Here is a 24,424-nt window from a genome sequence, read left to right on the forward strand (position 1 = left end):
TTTTGGTAAAGTATATCTAAAGCAGATTTTTCGTTCAGTTTTTTGACTCAGTGTTATTAACAGGGATCTTTGCTAAGTTTGGAACACTCTTATTCCGCCTATATTCAAATTCCCGCACAAGTGCCCCAGAGGGCCAAAAATCGTTACTCAAGTTAGTGTCAAAATGTTCAATAGGTACATCTAATTTAAGGAAGATACGTTTCTTTCATAACTAAAATTAAATTTCCGAATTGTTACGTCATGGGTTTTCCTTTTTGAGAAGATATACGATTTCAGATCCTCCTAAGTAGTATCCCTCTCGAATCTTGACACGAATATCGATTTTTTAGGAGGGACTACAACCAACTTCCTAGTTCCAGGCTCAGTCGCCTGAGAACGGTTTGCAGGTTCAATATTTTTTCTAGCTGCTAGTTTTGTTGGAGGTGCCTTTGATGTTGAAGGCTCTACTGTAAGAGGACTTGGAGATGCTAAGTTTATTAATTCTATCGTGCTGGGTGTAGGAACGATTGGGTTCTGGATGTTTTGAACGGGGTCTAGTGTCAGTAAGCCAGCCGAGACATCAGTTCGTTTTCGTTTGCTGTCACTACTGTCGCTGTTAGCATTAGCAGCTGAATCGGTAATACATTTGAAAGCTTTAAACAAGTTATCATAATACTTGAATTTATCCCCTAATGTAGAAAGTTCCTTACCGATTTCGGAGAATGCGTTTCGGGTATGTTTGAAAAGCTTAAAAAGATCCACTTCCGTGGATCTGCATTTCAAGCACGACCAACGCACACCCTTGTTATCGTTGATCGCATCACACACCCTTGCTGTCAAACTAGCGCACTTCATATGAGCAAGCTCATCACAAAGCCAGCACGACACGAAACCTTTTATTTGCTAGAACTTATTAAAAAAGTGAATACCACAAAAAACAAAAAGACTGTAACATTAGTACTTATAGCGTGCTCCGCCTACCACACCGTATGCCCTGGGTTCGCACCCCGGGCAAAGCAACATCAAAATTTTAGAAATAAGGTTTTTCAATTAGAAGAAAATTTGTCTAAGCGTGGTCGCCCCTCGGCAGTGTTTGGCAAGCGCTCCGGGTGTATTTATGCCATGAAAAGCTCTCAGTGAAAACTTATCTGCCTTGCAGATGCCGTTCGGAGTCGGCACAAAACATGTAGGTCCCGTCCGGCCAATTTGTAGGGAAAATCAAGAGGGGCACGACGCAAATTGGAAGAGAAGCTCGGCCTTAGATCTCTTCGGAGGTTATCGCGCCTTACATTTATTTTTGTACTACATACTTTTGAAATATAACACATATTTTGGGGATTGTAATGACCTTAATTGCATATTTTTAAGCATATATTCAGATTTTAATAGCATATTATTCGCGCCTAAAATATGTTTGTCTTATTTTGGGTTGCCCAGCTAATGACCAATAAAGTGACTTGATATATTGGTTGATTTCATGACAAAAAATTGAAATTAATAAAATCTTGGAAAATGGGCGAGTAACCTCACAAAATATAAAATGTTGCAAGCCGAAAATCACAAGCCTTTTAGGATTTGACATAGAGGTTGTCCTTGATATTATATACATATATGTACACATTGCTAAATTAACGAAATCGGTGGGGTGTCCCACTTAAGAAAAAATGTTTTCAAAGTCTAATGTTAACAAAAAATTCAACAGCCGTTTGTAAAAGCCGTTTCGGTATGAAACTGATATTTCACCTCAGTAGTGAAATACATACAAACTTGAGCTTAAAAAACTTCTTTGGACTAATATGACCAAATCCCTTCGCCACCAGAAGGAGTTACTATTGTGTCCTACACCGATGACTGTTAGTAAATGGCAGCAGGTCCCGGTCCATCCAACGATAAGCGATGTATTACACCAACGACTATAAAACAAATCTTTCCAGTTTCTCCACCTACCGAAATCTGACTCTCTCACCGACCAAATCCTTAGCGATTTTATTTACCACATACTTCCACGTCGATGGCATTACACTACCGAATGTTGAACAAGCAGTTTCTGTTGGATAACTAGAAACCTGAGAATCCCAACACATGTCTGAAGAGGTCCGCCTCCCAGCGGCATAAGAAGTTGTCTCCGCAAACATAATGAGGAAATACGACACCTGAAAGCTAATTCATACGTAGAAGAAAAGTATAACTAGGTCTCAGTGCCATTCACAAAAAAGGCGTCTGACCTCAATGCCAGGAATTGCACGGCGAGCTCCGTTTCTTAATTTAAATACTCTGAACTGACAGTAGGAGAGAGCAACCTACCTTGAGGTGAGCGCATTACCCGAGCTCAACTCCGATCTGGATACCGTAAAAGATCAAACTCTTACATATCCAGAGTCGGCCCCGACATACATAATGTATGTAGTGCTTGTAACGTGTCCCCTAGGGTGGCCCTTATTTTCCAAAGTGTTCCGATTCTCGATCTCACCCCTAGAAATATGCGAATAGCCTTAAACCTAGAATATACAAAGTTTTGGTCAATCGGAAAAGGGTTAGAGGTGGCGCAAAGAGCTTGAAGTCTTGAAAAATAACGAACTTTTACAATTTCTTAAATTTGGTCAACCCTACTTCATTTGTTATAGGCGAAACGTAGTTTATCGTGTTATTAGTAAGTTCTAGAGATATTTGACTTTGAAGTAAATCTAACCCAACAAAAATTGGTAAAATAATAATAAAGTTATGAAATAAATTATGCCTTAAACACGGTGTCATTACTTAAAGAATGTGTATATAATGAGTATACGTAAACGAGTTTGTTTCAATTTTTTTTTTTTTATTATCACATTAACGCATTGTCATCGAGCCTTGATACGCGTGCAAAGTTTCAATCAAACTTATGGCCATTCAAAGTGGTAATAAGGCCAATTTACCTTATGGCCGTTGACCTTATGTTACCGCACCATCACATTAATGCATTGTCATCGAGCCTTGATACGTGTGCAAAGTTGCAATCAAACTTGTGGCCATTCAAAGTGATAATAAGGCCAATTGACCTTATGTCACCACACCACCACATTAATGCATTGTCATCGGCCCTTGATACATATGCAAAGTCGCAAATTAATCAGACTTCTAGAAGCCGGTGAAAATTAAGCTCAAAGATTCCGTTACATACAGGCCAAGCTAATAAAAGCGTGTTAATTAATGATTACAAAGATCGTGCGAAGCCAAGCAACTGCAAACGTCAACAGCTCAACAGCGACTAATGCGGCAGTTACCCACCGACGTGTGCCGTACGTAAGGACGTTTGTCGTACGAAGCACGTTTGACCGAACTCTCAAGCCCGTAGGAATCAATGTGTGCGTTTGTGTACATGTACATAACATATTTGTGTGTGTATTGTTTACAGATAAGCACTGTTGCCATTGACCATTTTGCATGTATGCTTATTGAAACATCAACTTTTTCCAATTTAATTTTTGATATTGTAAAAGGCCGGAATACATATTAAATAAGTATAAATAGATTAAATATTTATAATCAGTACTTTTACATAATTATTTCGAATTATTTTCACAATTTTTCAAACTTAAATTAGGTGTTTTTGCATAAAACTGCAAACGGTCAAAAATTAGCGCACAAAAGTTTACTAGGCAACTCTGTCTAGTGAGAGAGCGATCAGCTGACACGTTCTTACGGAAAAAATCAAAATTGTTTTGATTTCTACGTTCCGGGCTACGTACGTACGGGCGTTGCACGTCGGTGAGTTTTCGTTTACATTGCACACTCATAAGATAGGTCGTGTCAGCTGACACGTTTTTGGTACGTACGTTCGTGAGTAACTGCCGCATAAAGCGGCAGTTACCCACCGACGTGTGCCGTACGTACGAACGTTTGTCGTACGAAACACGTTTGACCGAACCCTCAAGCCCGTAGGAATCAATGTGTGCGTCTGTGTACATGTACATAACATATTTGTGTGTGTATTGTTTACAGATAGGCACTGTTGCCATTGACCATTTTGCATGCATGCTTACGGAAACATCAACTTTTTCCAATTTAATTCTTGATGTTGTAAAAGGCTTGAATTAATATTAAATAAATATAAATAGATTACATACTTATAATCTGCTCTTTTAGATAATTATTTCGAATTATTTTCACAATTTTTCAAACTTTAATTAGGTGTTTTTGCATAAAACTGCAAACGGTCAAAAATTAGACCACAAAAGTTTACTAGGCAACTCTGTCTAGTGAGAGAGCGATCAGCTGACACGTTCTTACGGAAAAAATCAAAATTGTTTTGATTTCTACGTTCCGGGCCATGTTTCAATTACTAGAGGTTTGTTCTTCAATGACGGCAGACCTTTGACACTCCCAAATTGAAAAATCTGGACGGGTTGCTTTTACGAAGTAAGGAAAACGGGTAATAATTCAATCCCCTTTAACGAAAATTGTAGTACAAAAGTACCTTTAGTAGTATATTAGTAGTGATAAAAAATTTGTAAATGGCAACAGGTTTTGGAGGAAATAATTAATTTTCTACTAAATATTTCATCAATTTATAAAGAGCTATGTTGGTTTAGAATTTTATTCAAAAAGACACTATCACAATTTGTTTCAAAAACTCCCTATGTGAGCATAAGTTCAATGCATTTTAACATAAGGGGGAGTTAATGAAAATTATTCTGAGGCGTTCTTCAATCTAATTCTAAAATAGGGCGTTTTTGTGACAAATCATGAAATGGGAAGTTTTTGAAAAATGTTTTGAGATAGGACTATATTTAAAAGGCAGCCGACATGGTATGCAAAAAAAAATGTAAAAGAAAATGGCTTATTCTCTTAGAACTTTATATTCCGGTCTTGACTTTGACAGAAGAGTTCAGCTTTTATGCGGTCCTGCTGCACAGGGAGTATTCACCTTTTTACTCTGAAATTTCGGAAAGCTCCTTTACGTTGAGTATTCATGGAAGTCGTCCGTTAATTTAGAATATTCGGAACACGTTCGTTTCATACTACCTCACGAAGTCCGAATATATCAAATAAGTATATACTACATAATATTCCAAATATAAACCGATTCCCCAAATTCTTAAATGGTGACGAATTTTCCGAACGTACGGAATGAATAAGTTAACATGCTCAATGAGTACATTTCGTTATGGCATCTCCGATATTTACTAATTACATTTTTACGTAAATCGATTTACTAGTCGAGTTTTTGACGTTGAACGATGAATTTTGAAGTGGTTTAGGCTTCGTCTGTTTATAGGTTTACGAAAGTGCACGATTCCTTGATGTCCGTACTTTTCAAAAAATTACCTATGTTCAGCCACACTAATAGATCATGGCATAGTTTATAAATTCATCATAAAATTAAAATAAATGTTCTAAGGAATTATGCACTTCAGTACTTATCGGGGATTTGTAAACTGATTGCTTCCTATTTCTACTACTAATATTTTTCGAAAAATTGCAAAGAAACAACACTGTTAACGGATGTCAATTCGATTTTGGAGCAAAATGGCTGCAATTGTCAAAAAATTCGTCTGTCGAGCAAACCTCTTCTGATTGAATCATGGTTCCGGGCTATGTACGTACGGGCGTTGCACGTCGGTGAGTTTTCGTTTACATTGCACACTCATAAGATAGGTCGTGTCAGCTGACACGTTTTTGGTGCATACGTTCGTGAGTTACTGCCGCATAAAGCTGTAGTCATTGGTGCCGTTTGTCGTATCGCTGTAGTCGTATCCCTAACGTAATCAGCTGTTTATCGTTATGACGGTAAACCAAAAACCAAATGGTTGGCTACGATACGGTTACGACCTTAGCGGCACCAATAATCGATTGGATTGATTCTCATAAGGTTAGTCGAATCAGCTGCTATAAGGTTACCGATACGGTTACCGATAAAGAACCAATGTCTGCAGCTTAAAGGCGGTGACACAATAGGGGGATTCATTATAGCATATAAACTTATAAGGTGTAAAATTATATCCATTTACACACGCGGTTATATGAACGCACCTAGTAATACTCTTGATAAACTTGATTGTTTTTCAGCTGTATTATTTCCAAAAAAATTTTTTTTATTGTTATACAAATTTAAAAATACCAAGATTAAGTTAAAAATCAAAACTAAAACGCCTTTACTTGCTGATGTTGCAGATTTTTGATGAAAATGCCGTCTGTAATGTCTGCAAGGTTGCATTCCTTTGAGTTTACCGCGTTTACACAATGAAATGTGCGCGTAAATTTATACAAATTGTGTAAATGATTTTTCATACAAAATTTGACAGCTCGTGCGTAAACTAGATAAATTTATACGTTTACACACTTTATAAGGCATTTATACGGTTACATGAGTCCCCCTAATGACATTTTTCATATAGATGCGTTTACCACAAGCTTATGCATTCCAATAACATCGCCACAATCAACCAAGATGTTCCGTTTGTAAATATGAAGGAACTTCAGACTTGGCAATTGAAGTTTATTACGCCTTGCCCATTCACATACAAAATTTTGCGAAGCACTGTTGTAAGTATTCTCCCTCTACAACAAAAATACTTGCTAACATATTTTGTGCCGTATTCGATTGTTATATTGCAGTTTTTAATTGCGAAAAATGTTAGAAAATTTACCAACCAGTGGGAAAAATAATTTCACTTGCAAAGTGTGCCAACACCCTTAGCCAAAGCAAATGTCAAGTTCTTCTTCTTATGATTTGCTTGGAAAAAAATTTGGGAGTTGGCTGCTTTTCAATATCAGATGGCGCTAGTGTCGCTCATTCTACCGTTCTCTATAAAAATACATGCAATCTACTCATAATGCATAAGCATGTGTTAAACTAATCTATATGAAAAACTACTTATGTGTCGGAGCTATAACGCTGTAAAAAAAAACAAGGCACTTCACAAACAAAGGAACAGTGTGATAACGGTAAAATACAAACTCGCGTCGTCGAAACGACGACGCATGACTTTCCAGGGTTGAAACAAATTTGTTGGTGGGCACTCACTAAGATGCTTGAATGAGAGTTATTTTGGATCACTGTATGCTAACAGCTAGCAACGCTTAGCGGACAGTAAATAAAGCAAAAAGCAAAAGACACACAATCTCCGTGTTCCAATGGCACATGAACCAGATACGGATAGATATTTAACATGCAAAAGCAACAACAATGTAATCCATATGGCATATGGCCCGAATCGCCACATACGATCACGGATCGAAAACTATACGAAAGACAATTACGTGATACGTCAGACGTATGGATCGATTGGCATTACCACATACGAAAGCTATCGTATCGTAATTCGTTCTTAGTTCACAATAGATTTTAAGGTCCACATTAATGTGGATTTTATTTTTATGTCACAATAGATGTGGAAATGTCAAAATATTTAAAAATTTTAATAAACAAACGAAATTTCAAAATGGATGTGCACTTACTTTGCTATATAAGTTCAAGCGATAGTGAGGAAGATGAAACAGTTGCACGGAGGCTACTTAGAGCTAAAAGTGATCCTTTAGCTTTACCACAAACTGCGTAAGTATGTGGCAAATTAAGTTTTACCATTATACAAAAATGTGTGTTCTGCAGATTCTTGAAACGATTTAGATTATCTAAAGAGGCTTTCCAGTTTGTACTTCATGCCTTAAATTTGAAGCAGTCGGATGCAAAAGCGGTGCCCCCAGTTCTACAACTAGCTGCCACACTTTCTCTTCTAGGAAGTGGCGGGTATCAGCATTGTGTCGGCAGTGATTATTTGGTTGGAATGTGCCAGAGCACTGTGTCAAATATAACATCCCACGTTATTCTCGAAATGGAGAACAAGTTGTGTCCACAAAATATACAATTTCATTTAAACGAAACTTTGTAATGCAAGCAATGGTTTATGGATAAATTCAAAATTCCTGGAGGTAGGCAAACGTTCAATTACATTTATTAAATAAACTTTTTAATTTATGATCTACTTTTACAGTCATCGGTTGCATTGATAGCACACACATCGGCTTGCAAAGACCATCTGTGGATGAGCATATGTACTTTAATAGGAAAGGATACCATAGTATCAACACCATGATAGTGAGTTGTTGCTCATTTTCTTTATTCTTTGTACTAACTATATAAATATTTTGGCAGATGTGCGATCACACCTATAAAATTTTGGCAATCAACTGTCAGTACGGTGGTGCGGCTCATGATTCCTTCGTTTGGAGGCATTCAGAAAATTTCATTTCAACAGGTGATTCTGGCTATCCACTAGAGCCGTGGTGCATAACGCCTTACCGAAACCCTGCCGATGGCTCCAGTGAATCCGCATTTAATGATGTACACTCAAAAGCAAGATGTATCATCGAACGTACCATTGGTATTTTTAAAGGACGTTGGAGAATTTTAGGGTATGGCAATAGGGGTCGATACCATCCTACAAAAGTGGCACGATTTGCCAATGTGTGTGCAGCTTTACATAATATCTGCATACAGTTCAAAATTGATTACAACATACGAAGATATGAATCAGACCAAATCAGCGATGTTGACCCAGGCGAAGCCAACCATCTTACCACAATTGGTCAACCAATAAGAGACCAAATAAAACACTCTCTAATTAATTCCACGTAAACATTAAGAAAAAACGATTTGTAAAAGCAAATGAATTCATTTAATTGTTTTTACTAAGTGCTAAGTATGTATGTTAAAATTAGAGATAAAATAAATGAAATGACTATTCGTTTAATTGCAAAATCAAAAAAATTAAAAAAATTCAGGTACAAACTTATTTTTACTAAGTGCTAAGTATGTATGTTAAAATTAGAAATAAAATAAATGAAATAACTATTCGTTTAATTGCTTAAAATCAAAATATAAAAAAAATTCAGATACAAACTTGTTAAAGCTAACTTAAAATTTTAATTTTTTTTTCTATTTACACTTATTGCTAGAGACTCTAATTCTAAATTTTTGATTTGTAAATCAAGTGCATGTGATTCTTGATGCAGTTGATGCTTCTCCTCCTTAATGGTCAGCATCCTTTCTTGCACTTGCAACAACCTCTCCTGCACCTGCACCAATCGGTCAATCTTCTCCCCCAAATCGCGCTGAAAATCAGACACTCTACTCAAATTTTGTTGGAGCAGGGACAATTTTTCGGCACTCTTACATACTCGCCGTGGAGTATTGCACCGAGAGGTTACACGCGGTGTTGGGGTAGTAACCGACCTAGATGGACCAGGCAAAGCGCTGGCTGATGCGCTGCTTGTTCCACCATCACTGTTGCTCTGACTATCACTATTTTCGGTGCTGCTTCTTTGAGCGGGTGAATTGCCAAAAGTGCGAACGGTACTATTCCCGTCCACTGCGACCTCAAGTCCGGCTGCCTCTATAATCAATTCCTCAGTTGCACTGATGGGAATTTCATTATTTCATTATAAGGACCTCCTCCAGTTTGTCTTTTGGGCAATTTGTTGTGGGAAAGCTTCTTCTTCGCCTGATATTTTTGATCCGCGAAAACCTAGGAGCAAACATTTGTAAGTATCTTGGTTGCACTTTATATATATATACCTTCCTCCACATTTTGGCGTCTTTGACTGGTGGCCCGTCAGCATTTAAACGCTTGGAAAACTCCTCCCACAGTCTGTTGGACGTTTTTTAATTAAATTTATTATATTAAATTTATTTTTTGCCAAGTTCGGGTGTTCCGCCATAAACTGCGCCATGCACTCCTTTCAGTTTGGGTTTAGCTTGTTAAAATTCGTCCCTAAATAATAAAATATAGTTCAACAATAATATAAACACATATTTTGAGAAATAAATTACATTTTCTCTTATATTTGTGTTAAATTTTTGTATATTTATATATATGTACTCGCTTTCGGTTGCCGGTTTGTAATCGAATAACAATACGAACGATCGAGTGCAATTGTCTCTCGTTCACGGTGATCGCGATACCGATTTACGATCCACAAAGTACGTTCACGTATGTGGTAATCCAAAAAAGTGACATTTTACGTGACGATCGTACGATCACGTATGTCATAATCCGAAAAACAAGTTTTTATGTGACCAGTTATACGATCACGTATGTGGCGATTCGGGCCATGGTTCACATCGTTGTTGCGTTTGCATGTTAAATCTTTATCCGTATCTGGTTCAAGTGTCATTGGAACACGAGGAATGACTTGCTAATAGCAGATACCAACAAAAAGGTATGCAGTTAGACAATAATTATTGTGCAAGTTTATTAACACAGAATTTAAATCACTAAAAATGCACAAAATATCACAATATGTATTGCACTTTTATTAAGATTTATACACTGTAAGCTAATAAATGAACTGTAAAGAATTAAAACAATTTATATGCAGAATTTAGGTTGCTTACAAAAGTAACAAGTAAGGAAGGCTAATTTCGGGTGTAACCGAACATTACATACTCAGTTGAGAGCTATGGAGACAAAATAAGGACAATCACCATGTAGGAAAATGAACCTAGGGTAACCCTGGAATGTGGTTGTATGACATGTGTATCAAATGGAAGGTATTAAAGAGTATTTTAAGAGAGAGTATGCCATAGTTCTATGGATGGACGCCATTTAGGAATATCGCCATAAAGGTGGACCAGGGCTGACTCTAGAATTTGTTTGTACGATATGGGTATCAAATGAAAGGTGTTACTGAGCATTTTAAGAGGGAGTGGACCTTAGGTCTATCGGTGGACGCCTTTTCGAGATATCGCCATTAAGGTGGACCAGGGGTGACTCTAGAATGTGTTTGTACGATATGGGTATCAAATGAAAGGTGGTAATGAGTATTTTAAAAGGGAATGGGCTTTAGTTCTATAGGTGAACGCCTTTTCGAGAAATCGCCATAAAGGTGGACCAGGGGTGACTCTAGAATATGTTTGTACGATATGGGTATCAAATGAAAGCTGTTAATGAGTATTTTGAAAAGGAGTGTACCTTAGTTCCATAGGTGGACGCCGTTTCGAGATATCGCCATAAAGGTGGACCAGGGGTGTCTCTAGAATGTGTTTGTACGATATGGGAATCAAATGAAAGGTGTTACTGAGCATTTTAAGAGGGAGTGGGCATTAGGTCTATAGGTGGACGCCTTTTCGAGATATCGCCATTAGGGTGGGCCAGGGGTGACTCTAGAATTTTTGTACGATATGGGTATCAAACGAAAAGTGTTACTGAGCATTTTAAGAGGGAGTGGGCATTAGGTCTATAGGTGGACGCTTTTTCGAAATGTCGCCATTAGGGTGGGCCAGGGGTGACTCTAGAATGTGTTTGTATGATATGGGTATCAAATGATAGATGGTAATGAGTATTTTAAAAGGGAGTAATCCTTAGTTCTATAGGTGGACGCCTTTTCGAGATATCGCCATAAAGGTGGACCAAGCGTGACTCTAAAATGTTTGTACGATATGGGTATCAAACGAAAGGTTTTACTGAGCATTTTAAGAGGGAGTGGGCATGAGGTCTATAGGTGGACGCCTTTTCGAGATATCGTCATTAGGGTGGGCCAGGGGTGACTCTAGAATGTGTTTGTACGATATGGGTATCAAACGAAAGGTGTTACTGAGCATTTTAAGAGGGAGTGGGCATTAGGTCTATAGGTGGACGCCTTTTCGAGATATCGCCATTAGTGTGGGCCAGGGGTGACTCTAGAATGTTTGTACGATATGGGTATCAAACGAAAGGTGTTACTGAGCATTTTAAGAGGGAGTGGGCATTAGGTCTATAGGTGCACGCCTTTTCGAGATATCGCCATTAGGGTGGGCCAGAGGTGACTCTAGAATGTGTTTGTATGATATGGGTATCAAATGAAAGGTGTTAATGAGTATTTTAAAAGGGCGTGGGCCTTAGTTCTATAGGTGGACGCCTTTTCGAGATATCGCCATAAAGGTGGACCAGGGGTGACTCTAGAATTTGTTTGTACGATATGGGTATCAAATGAAAGGTGTTAATGAGTATTTTAAAAGGGAGTGGGCCTTAGTTCTATAGGTGGATGCCCTTTCGAGATATCGCCACAAAGGTGGGCCAGGGGTGACTCTAGAATTTTTGTGTACGATATGGGTATCAAATGAAAGGTGTTAATGAGTATTTTAAAAGGGAGTGGGTCTTAGTTCTATAGGTGGATGCCCTTTCGAGATATCGCCATAAACGTGGACCAGGGGTGACTCTAGAATTTGTTTGTACGATATGGGTATGAAATGAAAGGTGTTAATGAGTATTTTAAAAGGGAGTGGGCCTAAGTTCTATAGGTGGACGCATTTCGGAATATCGTTATAAAAGTGGACCTGGGTTGACTCTAAAATGCGTTTGTACAATATGGGTGTCAAACGAAAAGTGCAATAAGTGTTTTAAAAGGGAGTGGGCCTTTGTTCTATGGGTGGACGCCTTTTCGGGATATCGCCATAAACGTGGACCAGGGGTGACTCTAGAATGCGTTTGTACAATATGGGTATCAAATGAAAGGTGTTAATGAGTATTTTAAAAGGGAGTGGGCCTTAGTTCTATAGGTGGATGCCCTTTCGGGATATCGCCATAAAGGTGGGCCAGGGGTGACTAGAATTTTTGTGCACGATATGGGTATCAAATGAAAGGTGTTAATGAGTATTTTAAAAGGGCGTGGGCCTTAGTTCTATAGGTGGACGCCTTTTCGAGATATCGCCATAAAGGTGGACCAGGGGTGACTCTAGAATTTGTTTGTACGATATGGGTATCAAATGAAAGGTGTTAATGAGTATTTTAGAAGGGAGTGGGCCTTAGTTCTATAGGTGGATGCCCTTTCGGGATATCGCCATAAAGGTGGGCCAGGGGTGACTAGAATTTTTGTGCACGATATGGGTATCAAATGAAAGGTGTTAATGAGTATTTTAAAAGGGTGTGGGCCTTAGTTCTATAGGTGGACGCCTTTTCGAGATATCGCCATAAAGGTGGACCAGGGGTGACTCTAGAATTTTGTTGTACGATATGGGTATCAAATGAAAGGTGTTAATGAGTATTTTAAAAGGGAGTGGGTCTTAGTTCTATAGGTGGACGCCTTTTCGAGATATCTCCATAAAGGTAGACCAGGGGTGACTCTAGAATGCGTTTGTACGATATGTGTATCAAATGAAAGGTGTTAATGAGTATTTTAACAGGGCGTGGGCCTTAGTTCTATAGGTGGACGCCTTTTCGAGATATCGCCATAAAGGTGGACCAGGGGTGACTCTAGAATTTGTTTGTACGATATGTGTATCAAATGAAAGGTGCTAATGAGTATTTTAAAAGGGTGTGGGCCTTAGTTCTATAGGTGGATGCCCTTTCGAGATATCGCCATAAAGGTGGGCCAGGGGTGACTCTAGAATGTTTGTGTACGATATGGGTATCAAATGAAAGGTGTTAATGAGTATTTTAAAAGGGAGTGGGTCTTAGTTCTATAGGTGGACGCCTTTTCGAGATATCTCCATAAAGGTAGACCAGGGGTGACTCTAGAATGCGTTTGTACAATATGGGTATCAAATGAAAGGTGCTAATGAGTATTTTAAAAGGGTGTGGGCCTTAGTTCTATAGGTGGACGCCTTTTCGAGATATCGCCATAAAGGTGGGCCAGGGTGACTCTAGAATTTTTTTGTACGATATGGGTATCAAATGAAAGGTGTTAATGAGTATTTTAAAAGGGAGTGGGTCTTAGTTCTATAGGTGGACGCCTTTTCGAGATATCTCCATAAAGGTAGACCAGGGGTGACTCTAGAATGCGTTTGTACAATATGGGTATCAAATGAAAGGTGCTAATGAGTATTTTAAAAGGGTTTGGCCTTAGTTCTATAGGTCCACGCCTTTTCGAGATATCGACATGAAGGTGGACCAGGGGTGACTCTAGAATTTGTTTGTACGATATGGGTATCAAATGAAAGGTGTTAATGAGGGTTTTAAAAGGGAGTGACCCTTAGTTGTATATGTGAAGGCGTTTTCGAGATATCTACCAAAATGTGGACCATGGTGATCCAGAATATCATGTCGGGTACCGCTAATTTATTTATATACGTAATACCACGTACAGTATTCCCTCCAAGATTCCAAGGGCTTTTGATTTCACCCTGCAAAACTTTTTCGTTTTCTTCTACTTAATATGGTAGGTGTTACACCCATTTTACCAAGTTTCATTCCTTTTTTCGTATTTGGTATATAATTATGGCATTTTTTTCATTTTTCGTAATTTTCGATATCGAAAAAGTGGGCGTGGTCATAGTCGGATTTCGGTCATTTTTTACACCAATACAAAGTAAGTTCAGATAATTACGTGAACTGCGTTTAGTAAAGATATATCGATTTTTGCTCAAGTTATCGTGTTAACGCCGAGCGGAAGGACAGACGGTCGACTGTGTATAAAAACTGGGCGTGGCTTCAACCGATTTCGCCCTTTTTCACAGAAAACAGTTACCATCCTAGGAGCTAAGCCTCTACCAAATTTCCAAAGGATTGGTTAGTTTTTGTTCGACTTATGGCATTAAAAGCATCCTAGACAAATTAAATGAAAAAGGGCGGAGCCACGCCCATTTTGAAAATTTCTTTAATTTTTGTACTTTGTTGCACCATATCATTACTGGAGTTGAATTTTGGCATAATTTACTTATATGCTGTAAAGATATTAACTTTTCTTTTAAAATTTGAATTTAAAAAAAAAAAATTTTAAAAAGTGGGCGTGGTCGTTCTCCGATTTTGCTAATTTTTATTAAGCAGACATAAAGTATTAAGAGTAACGTTCCTGCCAAATTTCATCATGATATCTTCAACGACTGCCAAATTACAGCGTGCAAAACTTCTAAATTACCTTCATTTAAAAGTGGGCGGTGCCACGCCCATTGTCCAAAACCAAGTTTCATCGCTTAATGAATGGTAATGAATTATCGCACTTTTTCGATTTTTCGAAATTTTCGATATCGAAAAAGTGGGCGTGGTTATTGTCCGATATCGTTCATTTTAAATAGCGATCTGAGATGAGTGCCCAGGAATCTACATACCAAATTTCATCAAGATACCTCAAAATTTACTCAAGTTATCGTGTTAACGGATAGACGGACGGACGGACATGGCTCAATCGAATTTTTTTTCGATACTGATGATTTTGATATATGGAAGTCTATATCTATCTCGATTCCTTTATACCTGTACAACCAACCGTTATGCAATCAAAGTTAATATACTCTGTGAGCTCTGCTCAACTGAGTATAATAATAAAGGTTACAGAACGATCAAAAACACGTCCGCGCAACAAAAGGTTACCAGATATACATATATGTATGTATATATGCTACATAGATATTCACACACGCGTTAGTAAGTGCTCTAGTGAAAATGAGGGCATGCAGCGTTTGTTAAGCCACATTCAGGGGCGGATTAGAGGAGGGGCTAGCAGAGGCTATAGGCCCGGGCCCCAGCATCGGGAGGACCCCGCGAGATCGAATAAATAATATCATATTACGTATTTGCGTACACATAATTTAATTTTGCACCTCAAAATTTATATACAATATTAATATGGAAAAGAATACACGCACACGTTAAGAAAAAGATCATATAAGCAAGCACGTTCAGAGTTCAGACTATAGTAAGTATATCATGGCATTTACTCATTGTAATCTGAACCCACTTGCTTAGATTATCACAAAAACACCATCGATGGCACTTGGAGGTTTACCGCAGAAGCCGGTCGAGCGTCGATGCATGTTTTAGATCGCAAAAAACTTCCTAGTTGCGGCGCTTCAGAAGGCGCCGCCGTTCGGCGAGCGGGCACCACTCGATAATTGTTGATTGTTTATTTTCGCGGAAAAACAACGAAAGACAAAAAGTGGAAGTTCGTACTAGTGTCGGACGATATGCGAGAATAACTTATAAAAATAATTATAACAGTTTTTATTTATTTAAAAAAAAATTATCATATTTTGGTCCCCTCAAGTGGGCCCCATATTTATTTTACTCCCGGGCCTCGTAAATCTTTAATCCGCCCCTGGCCACATTGGCGTCGGTTTCAAGAACTTTATTTCAACTTTACAATTAAACACTATAGGTACACTTTATTACTTTGTTTTATTAAACCTTTCACCAAATTTTATTTTTTATAATTTATTTCATTTATAGTTTTGAACGTCGCGCGACTTTACTTTTTAAATAGAAACGAAAATAATAGTAACGAAACTGATTCTCAATTCATTCAGTTGCAGCTCATTCTCAATTTCTTCTCTCGCATGTAGAGTTGCCACACGTGATTGTTTTGAACAAAACTTGTAGTATAAATGTTTGACATAACATTTTAAATAGAGATCTTGTAAGCTATAGAAAAGTAAAGAATGAAATCGCTGGAAGGTAATTCGCCACTGGAGTAACTACACATGTAATTCGGCAAGTTTATACACGCACTCGTTATTACTTTGTTTTATTAAACACATTCACCAAATTTATTTTTATAATTTATTTCATTTATAGTTTTGAACGTCGGGCGACTTTACTTTTCAAATAGAAATGAAAATAATAGTAACGAAACTGATTCTAAATTCTTTCAGTTGCAGCTCATTCTCAATTTCTTCTCTCGCATGTAGAGTTGCCAGACGTGATTGTTTCGAACAAAACTTATAGTATAAATGTTTGACATAACATTTTAAATAGAGATCTTGTAAGCTATAGAAAAGTAGAGAATGAAATCGCTGGAAGGTAATTCACCACTGGAGTAACTACACATGTAATCCGGCAAGTTTAATTCTCGTACCACTTTATTTTGTATCGATCGCAAAACAACTCAAACTTTATGCTGTCGGAAACATCAACATTAAAAAAGGACGAGTTTTTAAGTGGCGATTACCTTATTGCTTTAAATGTATGAAAACATTTATTTGAAGCAATTTTTAATTTATAATTTATTTAACAATTTGGGAAAATTTTAAACAGCGTGACATTAGGACGGACAAGGCGACAGCTGTTTCGTTATACCTTGTAAATCTCTTCAAAGCCTTTTCTCCCGGGAGTGGGATTTGAAACCGCACTCCTACGATGGTTGAAGTGTTACAAACGCATTCAGCCACGTCATGCCCTAGTTGTTGTTGCAATTGGCATACGGTTTACAACAACTACGATGGTTGAAGTGTTACAAACGCATTCAGCCACGTCATGCCTTAGTTGTTGCAATTGGGATAAGGTTTACAACAACTAAGGCATGACGTGGCTGAATGCGTTTGTAACACTTCAACCATCGTAGGAGTGCGGGTTCAAATCCCACTCCCGGAAAAAAGGATGTTTTTTATTATCTTATTACATTCGTTCTCGTGAGTGAAAATTCGTAAAAACTTGAACAAAATGTTACTAACTTTGGGAAAATCCTGTTGGTTCAAGCAAAACTTTTGCAACAAGAGGGCGCAATTTTGCATTTCGCTTGGAGGAGAAGTTGCAAAATTGTACCCGATAAATAGATGTCCCGGTATCGCATAATTTTTTGCAGTGTTATGCATATTAAATTCAAAAAAGGGTTTTTTTGTTTTGTATTGATAACTGAAAAACTAGTTTTTTGTTGTTTTCCCAATTTGTGTGTTTTTTTGGTTTGGTGGTCTTCTTATTTTGGTGTTTTTTTTTAACAAGTAGCACCATCGACATAAGTATAAAGTAAAGAGCGCAGTGAGCGTACAATTCTCTTTGAAATTTGCGCATGCACTGACTGTTGTTCGCTGTTGAAATGACCTCTAAGATGAGTTGTGTTAACAGAAAAATCAGTTAGATTGATTAGGAATCTATCAATTTTACAAAATTTTGTTAACTTAAGAGCGACAATTTCTCTTCTGTTGAAATGACTAAACTAATTTGTTCGCTTGATAAAGAACTGGGTCGAATTAACCATAATTCGATCAAGTTCACCGAATCTCCGTTAAGTCAAGAACAACAGAACAGATTTGTTAATTTTACTAGCACCATTTTTTCAGTGAAGGTATTTGGATTAGAGAACTCAGCACTACACCTCGTAAAAAAGTCCAGCACAGCATATAACTTGGGGAAGTCAATGTGACTGTAGAAATAAATCTTGGGGTTAGATGTTTGGGAAATTTTTTACCCCAATACTCGTTCTACCCCACGAGTCTTACCAGAAAAAAAGGTATTTGTAAATTTACCTTTTTATAAAATTGTGTAATCCAGACCGTGCCATATTTTATTCATTTCCTTCTTTTCTCAAAGGGTATGGCCCCTGGGGTGTGTTTGATAATTTTGTGTATTTGAGTTGTGATCAGCGGTGGGCACCACTACATTTGCACGGTTACCAAATTGAGAATGTGTTAGTAAACACGAACGCGCAGCGAGCACTAAAGCAAAATCAATTATTTATTTAGTTTGATTTCAATGGTTGAACGGTGAACACGTGTCACACGCACCCTTTGGTGCTCTGTTTTAAGCGCGCGTGCGACACTTCCTCACTTTACGACCATCGAAATAAACTAAAAGAGCTGTCGTTGATTTTGACGAAGTAGCCATTGTGTTCTCGCTTATCGTATACATATATGGTCGCTTAGCAGGTGCTAAGCTCACGCCCACCCCGCGTTATGATGAACCCACAACTTAGAAACCATAAAGATAACTTTAAGCACAAGAGCAAAAAAAATGACTGGATCTCATCAATTTAGTGTGTGAAAACGATTAGAACTGTAATGTTAAGCTCACCTGAAAATATGTTTGACCCTTGTCTACCCAACCAAGAGCAACATCGGAGCCAGCAAGTTTGCCATCAGGCGAGAATCCAAAGCCAACGTAACCCAACGTACGTGCTTGTATTTCAAATGTTATGTCCTGATTAATGATTGTCCATAAAATGCGAAAATCTTCATTCAAATCTACTGCATGATCCCATCTCAAAGCAGTGCCTCCAACTTCTCCGCTACCACTCTTTACTGTCCCCAAATAACTAGCACTTCGACCTGTAATGATGGACGTAATATCTTTGCTATTGCCGCTCAACGTTGCCATCCTAGCTGTCATTCCTGATACTGCTGCTGATGTTGTTCCTGTGGCTTTCATTGGTACTGCAACTGCTTCTGCTGCTGTTGTTGTGGAAGAATAGAGGCAACTCCCAACCACAATGAAACAGGATATAAAACATGTGATTAACGATGACAGCGATGACCTTGAATGTTTCACTTCCTCCTTCCGTGCTTTTGCCTTAGCAAGGTTCGTATTTTTTTGTACTGCCATTATTTTTTGTTGGCGTTCCGTTCCAAATTAATGATATCGCAATGAGCGGGCTTGAATATGGTGCTGCCAACTATAATTATACGATCTTCCACCCGGTCAAGCGATTACCCGCCTGCTTCGATGTATGTTAATAGTTTTCAAAGAGAATAGCAATAACAACGTAAAGAATTTGCGTAAGCAATCTGACAATTTGCTACTACTGCCTGTGCCGAATTTAACAGTTTTTTTTTTTTTAATTACGCTTAGGTTGTCAAACTATTTCGTCACCAGCCGCCAGTCAACGTTTGTTTTCGATTGGTTTTTATTGTTTTTACAACATCTCACCGAATGAACGTTTGCATGGATGTATGTAGGTGCACATTTATTCAGTTAAGTCCAAGCTTAAGCATATACATAGTTAGATACAGATGGAATCAATCATATATTTGTGTATGTTTCGTCATTTGGCAGCAAGTAGTGCCTTAAAACAAAGTTGATGGCAATTGCGATCATTACTTATAACATCTACCATTGGTTTGCTGAGCACTGAGTTAACAAGTCGAATAAAGCTGACTTAGCCTTGTCAAGTTCTCCACTGCTCCTATGTAAAATTACTTAGTGCAGAAATATGTAGGCAATTGTTGCGCCGCTTTGTAGCCATATTAAAACAATTTTCTCAGTTGGTGGCCTCGAAAAGAGAAATCACTTTATTTAGGTCCTTTTTTATGCGCTGCTGCCTATTTATTTATTACCAATTTAACCAAACTAGTATATTTTTTTTTTGAATTTTTCCCATGTGCCTTTTCTCGAGTGTGTTTCTTTTTGTTCAAGAATTTTAGTGCGTGTGCATGTATTTATGTGTGACTTTATTTTCCTATCTTTTTCGATTTATCACAGCTCTGATGTTATAAATGGCGTTTCCGCTTCTTTTCGGAATTACTATTTTGGTGGCTTCTTGGACTAAATGCCCATAAGGAGAATAAATTGGCTGCAGGTGGCCAATGACAATAACTGCCTGACGTCGCTTCCTTCTGCTTTCTTTTTTTTTACGTTTATCGGTTTATTATGATTGTGCATATATGCCAATAAGCTTTATTTTAATCGCAATTTTATTGCATTTAACCTTAACTTGATATCGGAAGTAGCGGTTGTGCGGTTTGGTGCCAAATCTTTTTGCTTTTGTTATGCAGGTTTTCTACAGGTAAATACGTGCGACAAGTTGTTCTAATTAAGTTTTCGTTTTGTTCCTATCTGCAATGTAGTTTATGTGCGTTATAACCTTTTCACGTTGCTCTTTATTTGGTATTCACGTAATTTGTATGCGTCATACCGGTTTTGGTGGCATCAACCTTTCGAATACAACTCAGGTTGAGTTCGGGATGCGTGCACAACCATGACAATACTGCAGTGATGTCTGAAAGACAGAAAAGACAAGAAAATTGCACGTAATTATTTTAATTTACTTTTGAAAATGTGTTTGATGTGTGTTTAGTTGTTATAATTGCGTAAACGCTCTGAAAAGACGGAATTCAACTGTCAGAAATGCGACGGAGAGCGTCTACTTTAAAAATACCATAGCTAAAAGGAGACGAATGGAAAACAGAAATAATACCAACCTTTGCAGTGGAATGAAGTTGAAAAGCATATTAAAAAACCTCAATGCAGTCATCAGTTCATCTTGGCACGAAAAAGCGAGAATAATAAATGCCTTGCGTCTTTATACGCTCCAAATGACCACTGGCTAAAGAATTACATATATGACTATGTATTTCTTTCTCATTAAACAGATGCTACCCATTGAAATTTGACGCAAAACGCAAACTAGGGCAAAGAGGAAAATAAGATCGAAAGAATAATTGGCATTCTTAAGTAGGTATTGCTTAAGTAATATGTAGGGCGATAAAATTACTTACATGTGAACATCTTTTCAAAAGAAACTTAATGATGAAATACTCACAATATTATTTGAAGGCGTGCAGGATAAAGGTGTTATGTCGAACTTTTTGATTTGTACTGCTTTGTGCACATTTGAATACCTTAAATGATTTAACATTTTTATATGGGCCAAAGATTCACTTTTAATAGAACTAGTGGATCATAGGAACATGATATTTTATTTAAAGTTCATTCAGACGGTGAGTATTCTTGGTTTTGTATATATTTTACCAAATGCTTTCATACAAGATAGATTCATAGTTAATCTTGAAATGTTGGCTCTTTCACATCAGAAAATAAGTAAACAAAAATGTTTATCAATGTCAGAAAGAGGTTTTTGCTATTCGAATGAAAATTATTTGTATAAAAAATATCGTTGATAAAGGTTATTGCAGAGCAATTAAAATATTAGTGTTTTGGAAATACATAGTGTTTATGTCGAACCATGTTTTGAGAATGATGCTTTGTAAAAGCGGGTACCCCCATAAATTCAGAAACACATTTTTTCAGAAAATATTAGTCCGAACCCTTTTTTCAGAAAGCCAAAATTCAGAAGTCAAAACTCAGAAAAAAAAATTCAGAAATCAAATTTCAGAGGTCAAAATTCGGAAGTCAAATTTCAGAAGACAAAATTCAGAAGACAAATTTCAGAAGTAAAATTTCAGAAGTCAAAATTCTGAAATTTTACATCTGAATTTTTTTTCAGCCTGGAACACGCAACGTCGAAAGAAGGCGTTATATTCAATCGAATTATGGAATATGTATAATATCACCAAATTGGATGAAGTCCGTACAAATAATTCCATCGAAGGGTGGCACAACGTCATTCGAAGGGCGTTTGTGATACACCCTAACATATTTAATTGCATAAATAAAATAAAAAACGAACAGGCAATAATAGAAACAAAACTGCAGCAATTTTCAGCTGGAGTCGAGCCATATCGGAAACGCAAGAAAAAATATAAAGACTTCGTTTTTTTAATACTGTAAATTCAAAAGATCGCGGGTTCGAATCGAGCTCAAGGCCTAACAATAATTATTTTATCATTATTATTGTTATGATGTTATGAAAATTGTAAAATATTCGTCTGCACTAGAATAATTACCCTATTCACTTTTAAAACCCCTGTTAAATTAATAGCATTAATAGAAATAATGAAAATGCGAAAGAATACAATTAAATAATATTTCACACTGAGAGAAGTTATTGGTAGTCGTTTTTCAATTATCAGAGCAAGTATGAGAGGCCACAACTAAACTCCTGCAACGGTTCGCTCATTTGGCGCGGGTGACGGTAGAATGTTTTGAGACTCAATGGCCAAATACATACTTTTCGACCGAAGAATTTCAAGCTGAAATGAAAATGTGGAAAGGTAATTAAGTTTCATATTTTCCGACAGAACAATTATCCTTTTAAAATATCGAATTTTGCATTATTTTCATGCTCAGTCATCTCATTTTCGTATGTTTCACCTGAGTAAAGCCACGTTGTTGTTGTTGTTGTTGTAGCGATAAGGTTGCTCCCCGAAGGATTTGGGGAGTGTTATCGATGTGATGGTCCTTTGCCGGATACAGATCCGATACGCTCCGGTACCACAGCACCATTAAGGTGCTAGCTCGACCATCTCGGGAACGATTTATGTGGCCACATTAAACCTTCAGGCCATCCCTTCCCTCCCCACCCACAAGTTCCATGAGGAGCTTGGGGTCGCCAGAGCCTCGTCTGTTAGTGAAACATATAGGTGAGGTTGACAATTGGGTTTGGAGAAGCTGTATATTGCGCTGGCAACCTGAAGGGTTGCACTACACAGCCCCTTGAATCTGGTATTTTAGTCGCCTCTTACGACAGGCATACCTACCGCGGGTATATTCTGACCCCCTAACCCGCTGGGGTAGTAAAGCCACGTCAAAACCGCCAATATAATTTCATTGATCTCTGGGATTTCAACAAAGACTGCAAAGATATGTAGGAAATGTCGATACAAAAATACACTTGAGCAATTTTTCGAGATTCCTCTTCGTTTGCAAGATACCGTGTTTAAAAAAAAATAAGGAATATTTTAATGAAAAGTTAATAGCTCACAGGCTTTTTGCAATAAATCTATGAAATTTTTTTTGAGAGTAGGCAAATGTTTTGTCTACAATATGAATATACAGGCGAGTTATTAACTTATCACTAAAATGTCCCATTAAAAAAAATGTTTTGTTGCAAACGAAGAGGAATCTCGAAAAGTGTAATTTTGTATCGATGTGCGGTTTTGAAAATGAAATGAAAATATGATCAAGAATATTTTTTGTATTACGCCATAATAAAAAACATAGCAAAACTTGTTCAGGCATTGTTTGACAATCCCTAAGGAGGAGCGATCAAGCACGTTCATTGATGCATTAAATAATTATTCCGTGTCTTTTTTCCCTACTGTTCATCGATATATAAAAAATGCTGCGACGCTTCCAGTTTCCGTTGCTCCTAGCGAACGCTCTTTCTCTTCCCTTCGAAGGTTAAAAACTTATCTAAGAAGTACAATGGGCCAGGAGAGGATAAATGGTCGGGCTCTACTCAACGTCCACTCTACTATTGAAGTAACTCATGAAGAAATCCTAAACAAAATGGCAAAACAAACAAGAAAAATAAATGTTGTTTTGTAGTAAGAAAGAAAAATTTCAAATAAATAAAAGTATAAATATGTAATATGTAAAAATATAAATATGTGTATATTTACAGGTAATTATTATTTACTGACACTTTTGAATTTTGAATTTTAAGAAAAATTTTATGTTTTTTCTGTCGTCTGATTACTTTCTGAATTTTGACTTCTGAATTTTGCATTCTGAAATTTGACTTCTGAATTTTCACTTCTGAAATTTGACTTCTGCAATTTGACTTCTGAAATTAGACTTCTGAAATTAGACTTCTGAGTTTTGACCTCTGAATTTTGTCTTTCCGAAAAACGGGTTCACCGTAAAAGTGGGTAGCCACTGATGTTGGTTTTCAAGGCAGGTATTATCAAAAACGTTAACCGGGGACGGACAGACAGACGGACCTGGCGCAATCAAGATATTTTTCGACAGTGATAATATTGATGTAAGGAAGTTTATGTCTATCTCTACCCCATTACTCCGTCGCAACCCAACGTTATGCAATTAGAGCTATCATTTCCTATGTTTAAGTATAGCTGGGTATGAAATTGTAAGCAGCTGGGGGTTGCTGATAGAGAAATTTTTAAAATGATAACTAGAAACATTTGAGCTAAGCTTTAAAGCTGTCAATAATGTCATATATGAAAGGTGAATTAGAGACCATTTTACCATCTTAAACTCATTTTCCC

General features: G+C 37.4%; 1 protein-coding gene across 5 annotated transcripts in view; it reads right to left on the reverse strand.

Moving 5' to 3' along the window:
• The window catches only part of olf413 (DBH like monooxygenase olf413), a 945,383-nt gene that overhangs the window by 547,465 nt on the left and 373,494 nt on the right, over positions 1–24,424 (reverse strand). For all 5 annotated transcript variants that reach the window (XM_067787443.1, XM_067787440.1, XM_067787441.1 and 2 more), the window contains one exon: positions 18,654–20,574. In XM_067787443.1, coding sequence (XP_067643544.1) covers positions 18,654–19,181 — 528 coding nt within the window. In that variant the 5' untranslated portion in view covers positions 19,182–20,574. The remainder of the gene's footprint in view (positions 1–18,653; positions 20,575–24,424) is intronic.

Source organism: Eurosta solidaginis, chromosome 5 (assembly GCF_040869045.1).
Source record: "Eurosta solidaginis isolate ZX-2024a chromosome 5, ASM4086904v1, whole genome shotgun sequence".
Lineage (NCBI taxonomy): Eukaryota > Metazoa > Arthropoda > Insecta > Diptera > Tephritidae > Eurosta > Eurosta solidaginis.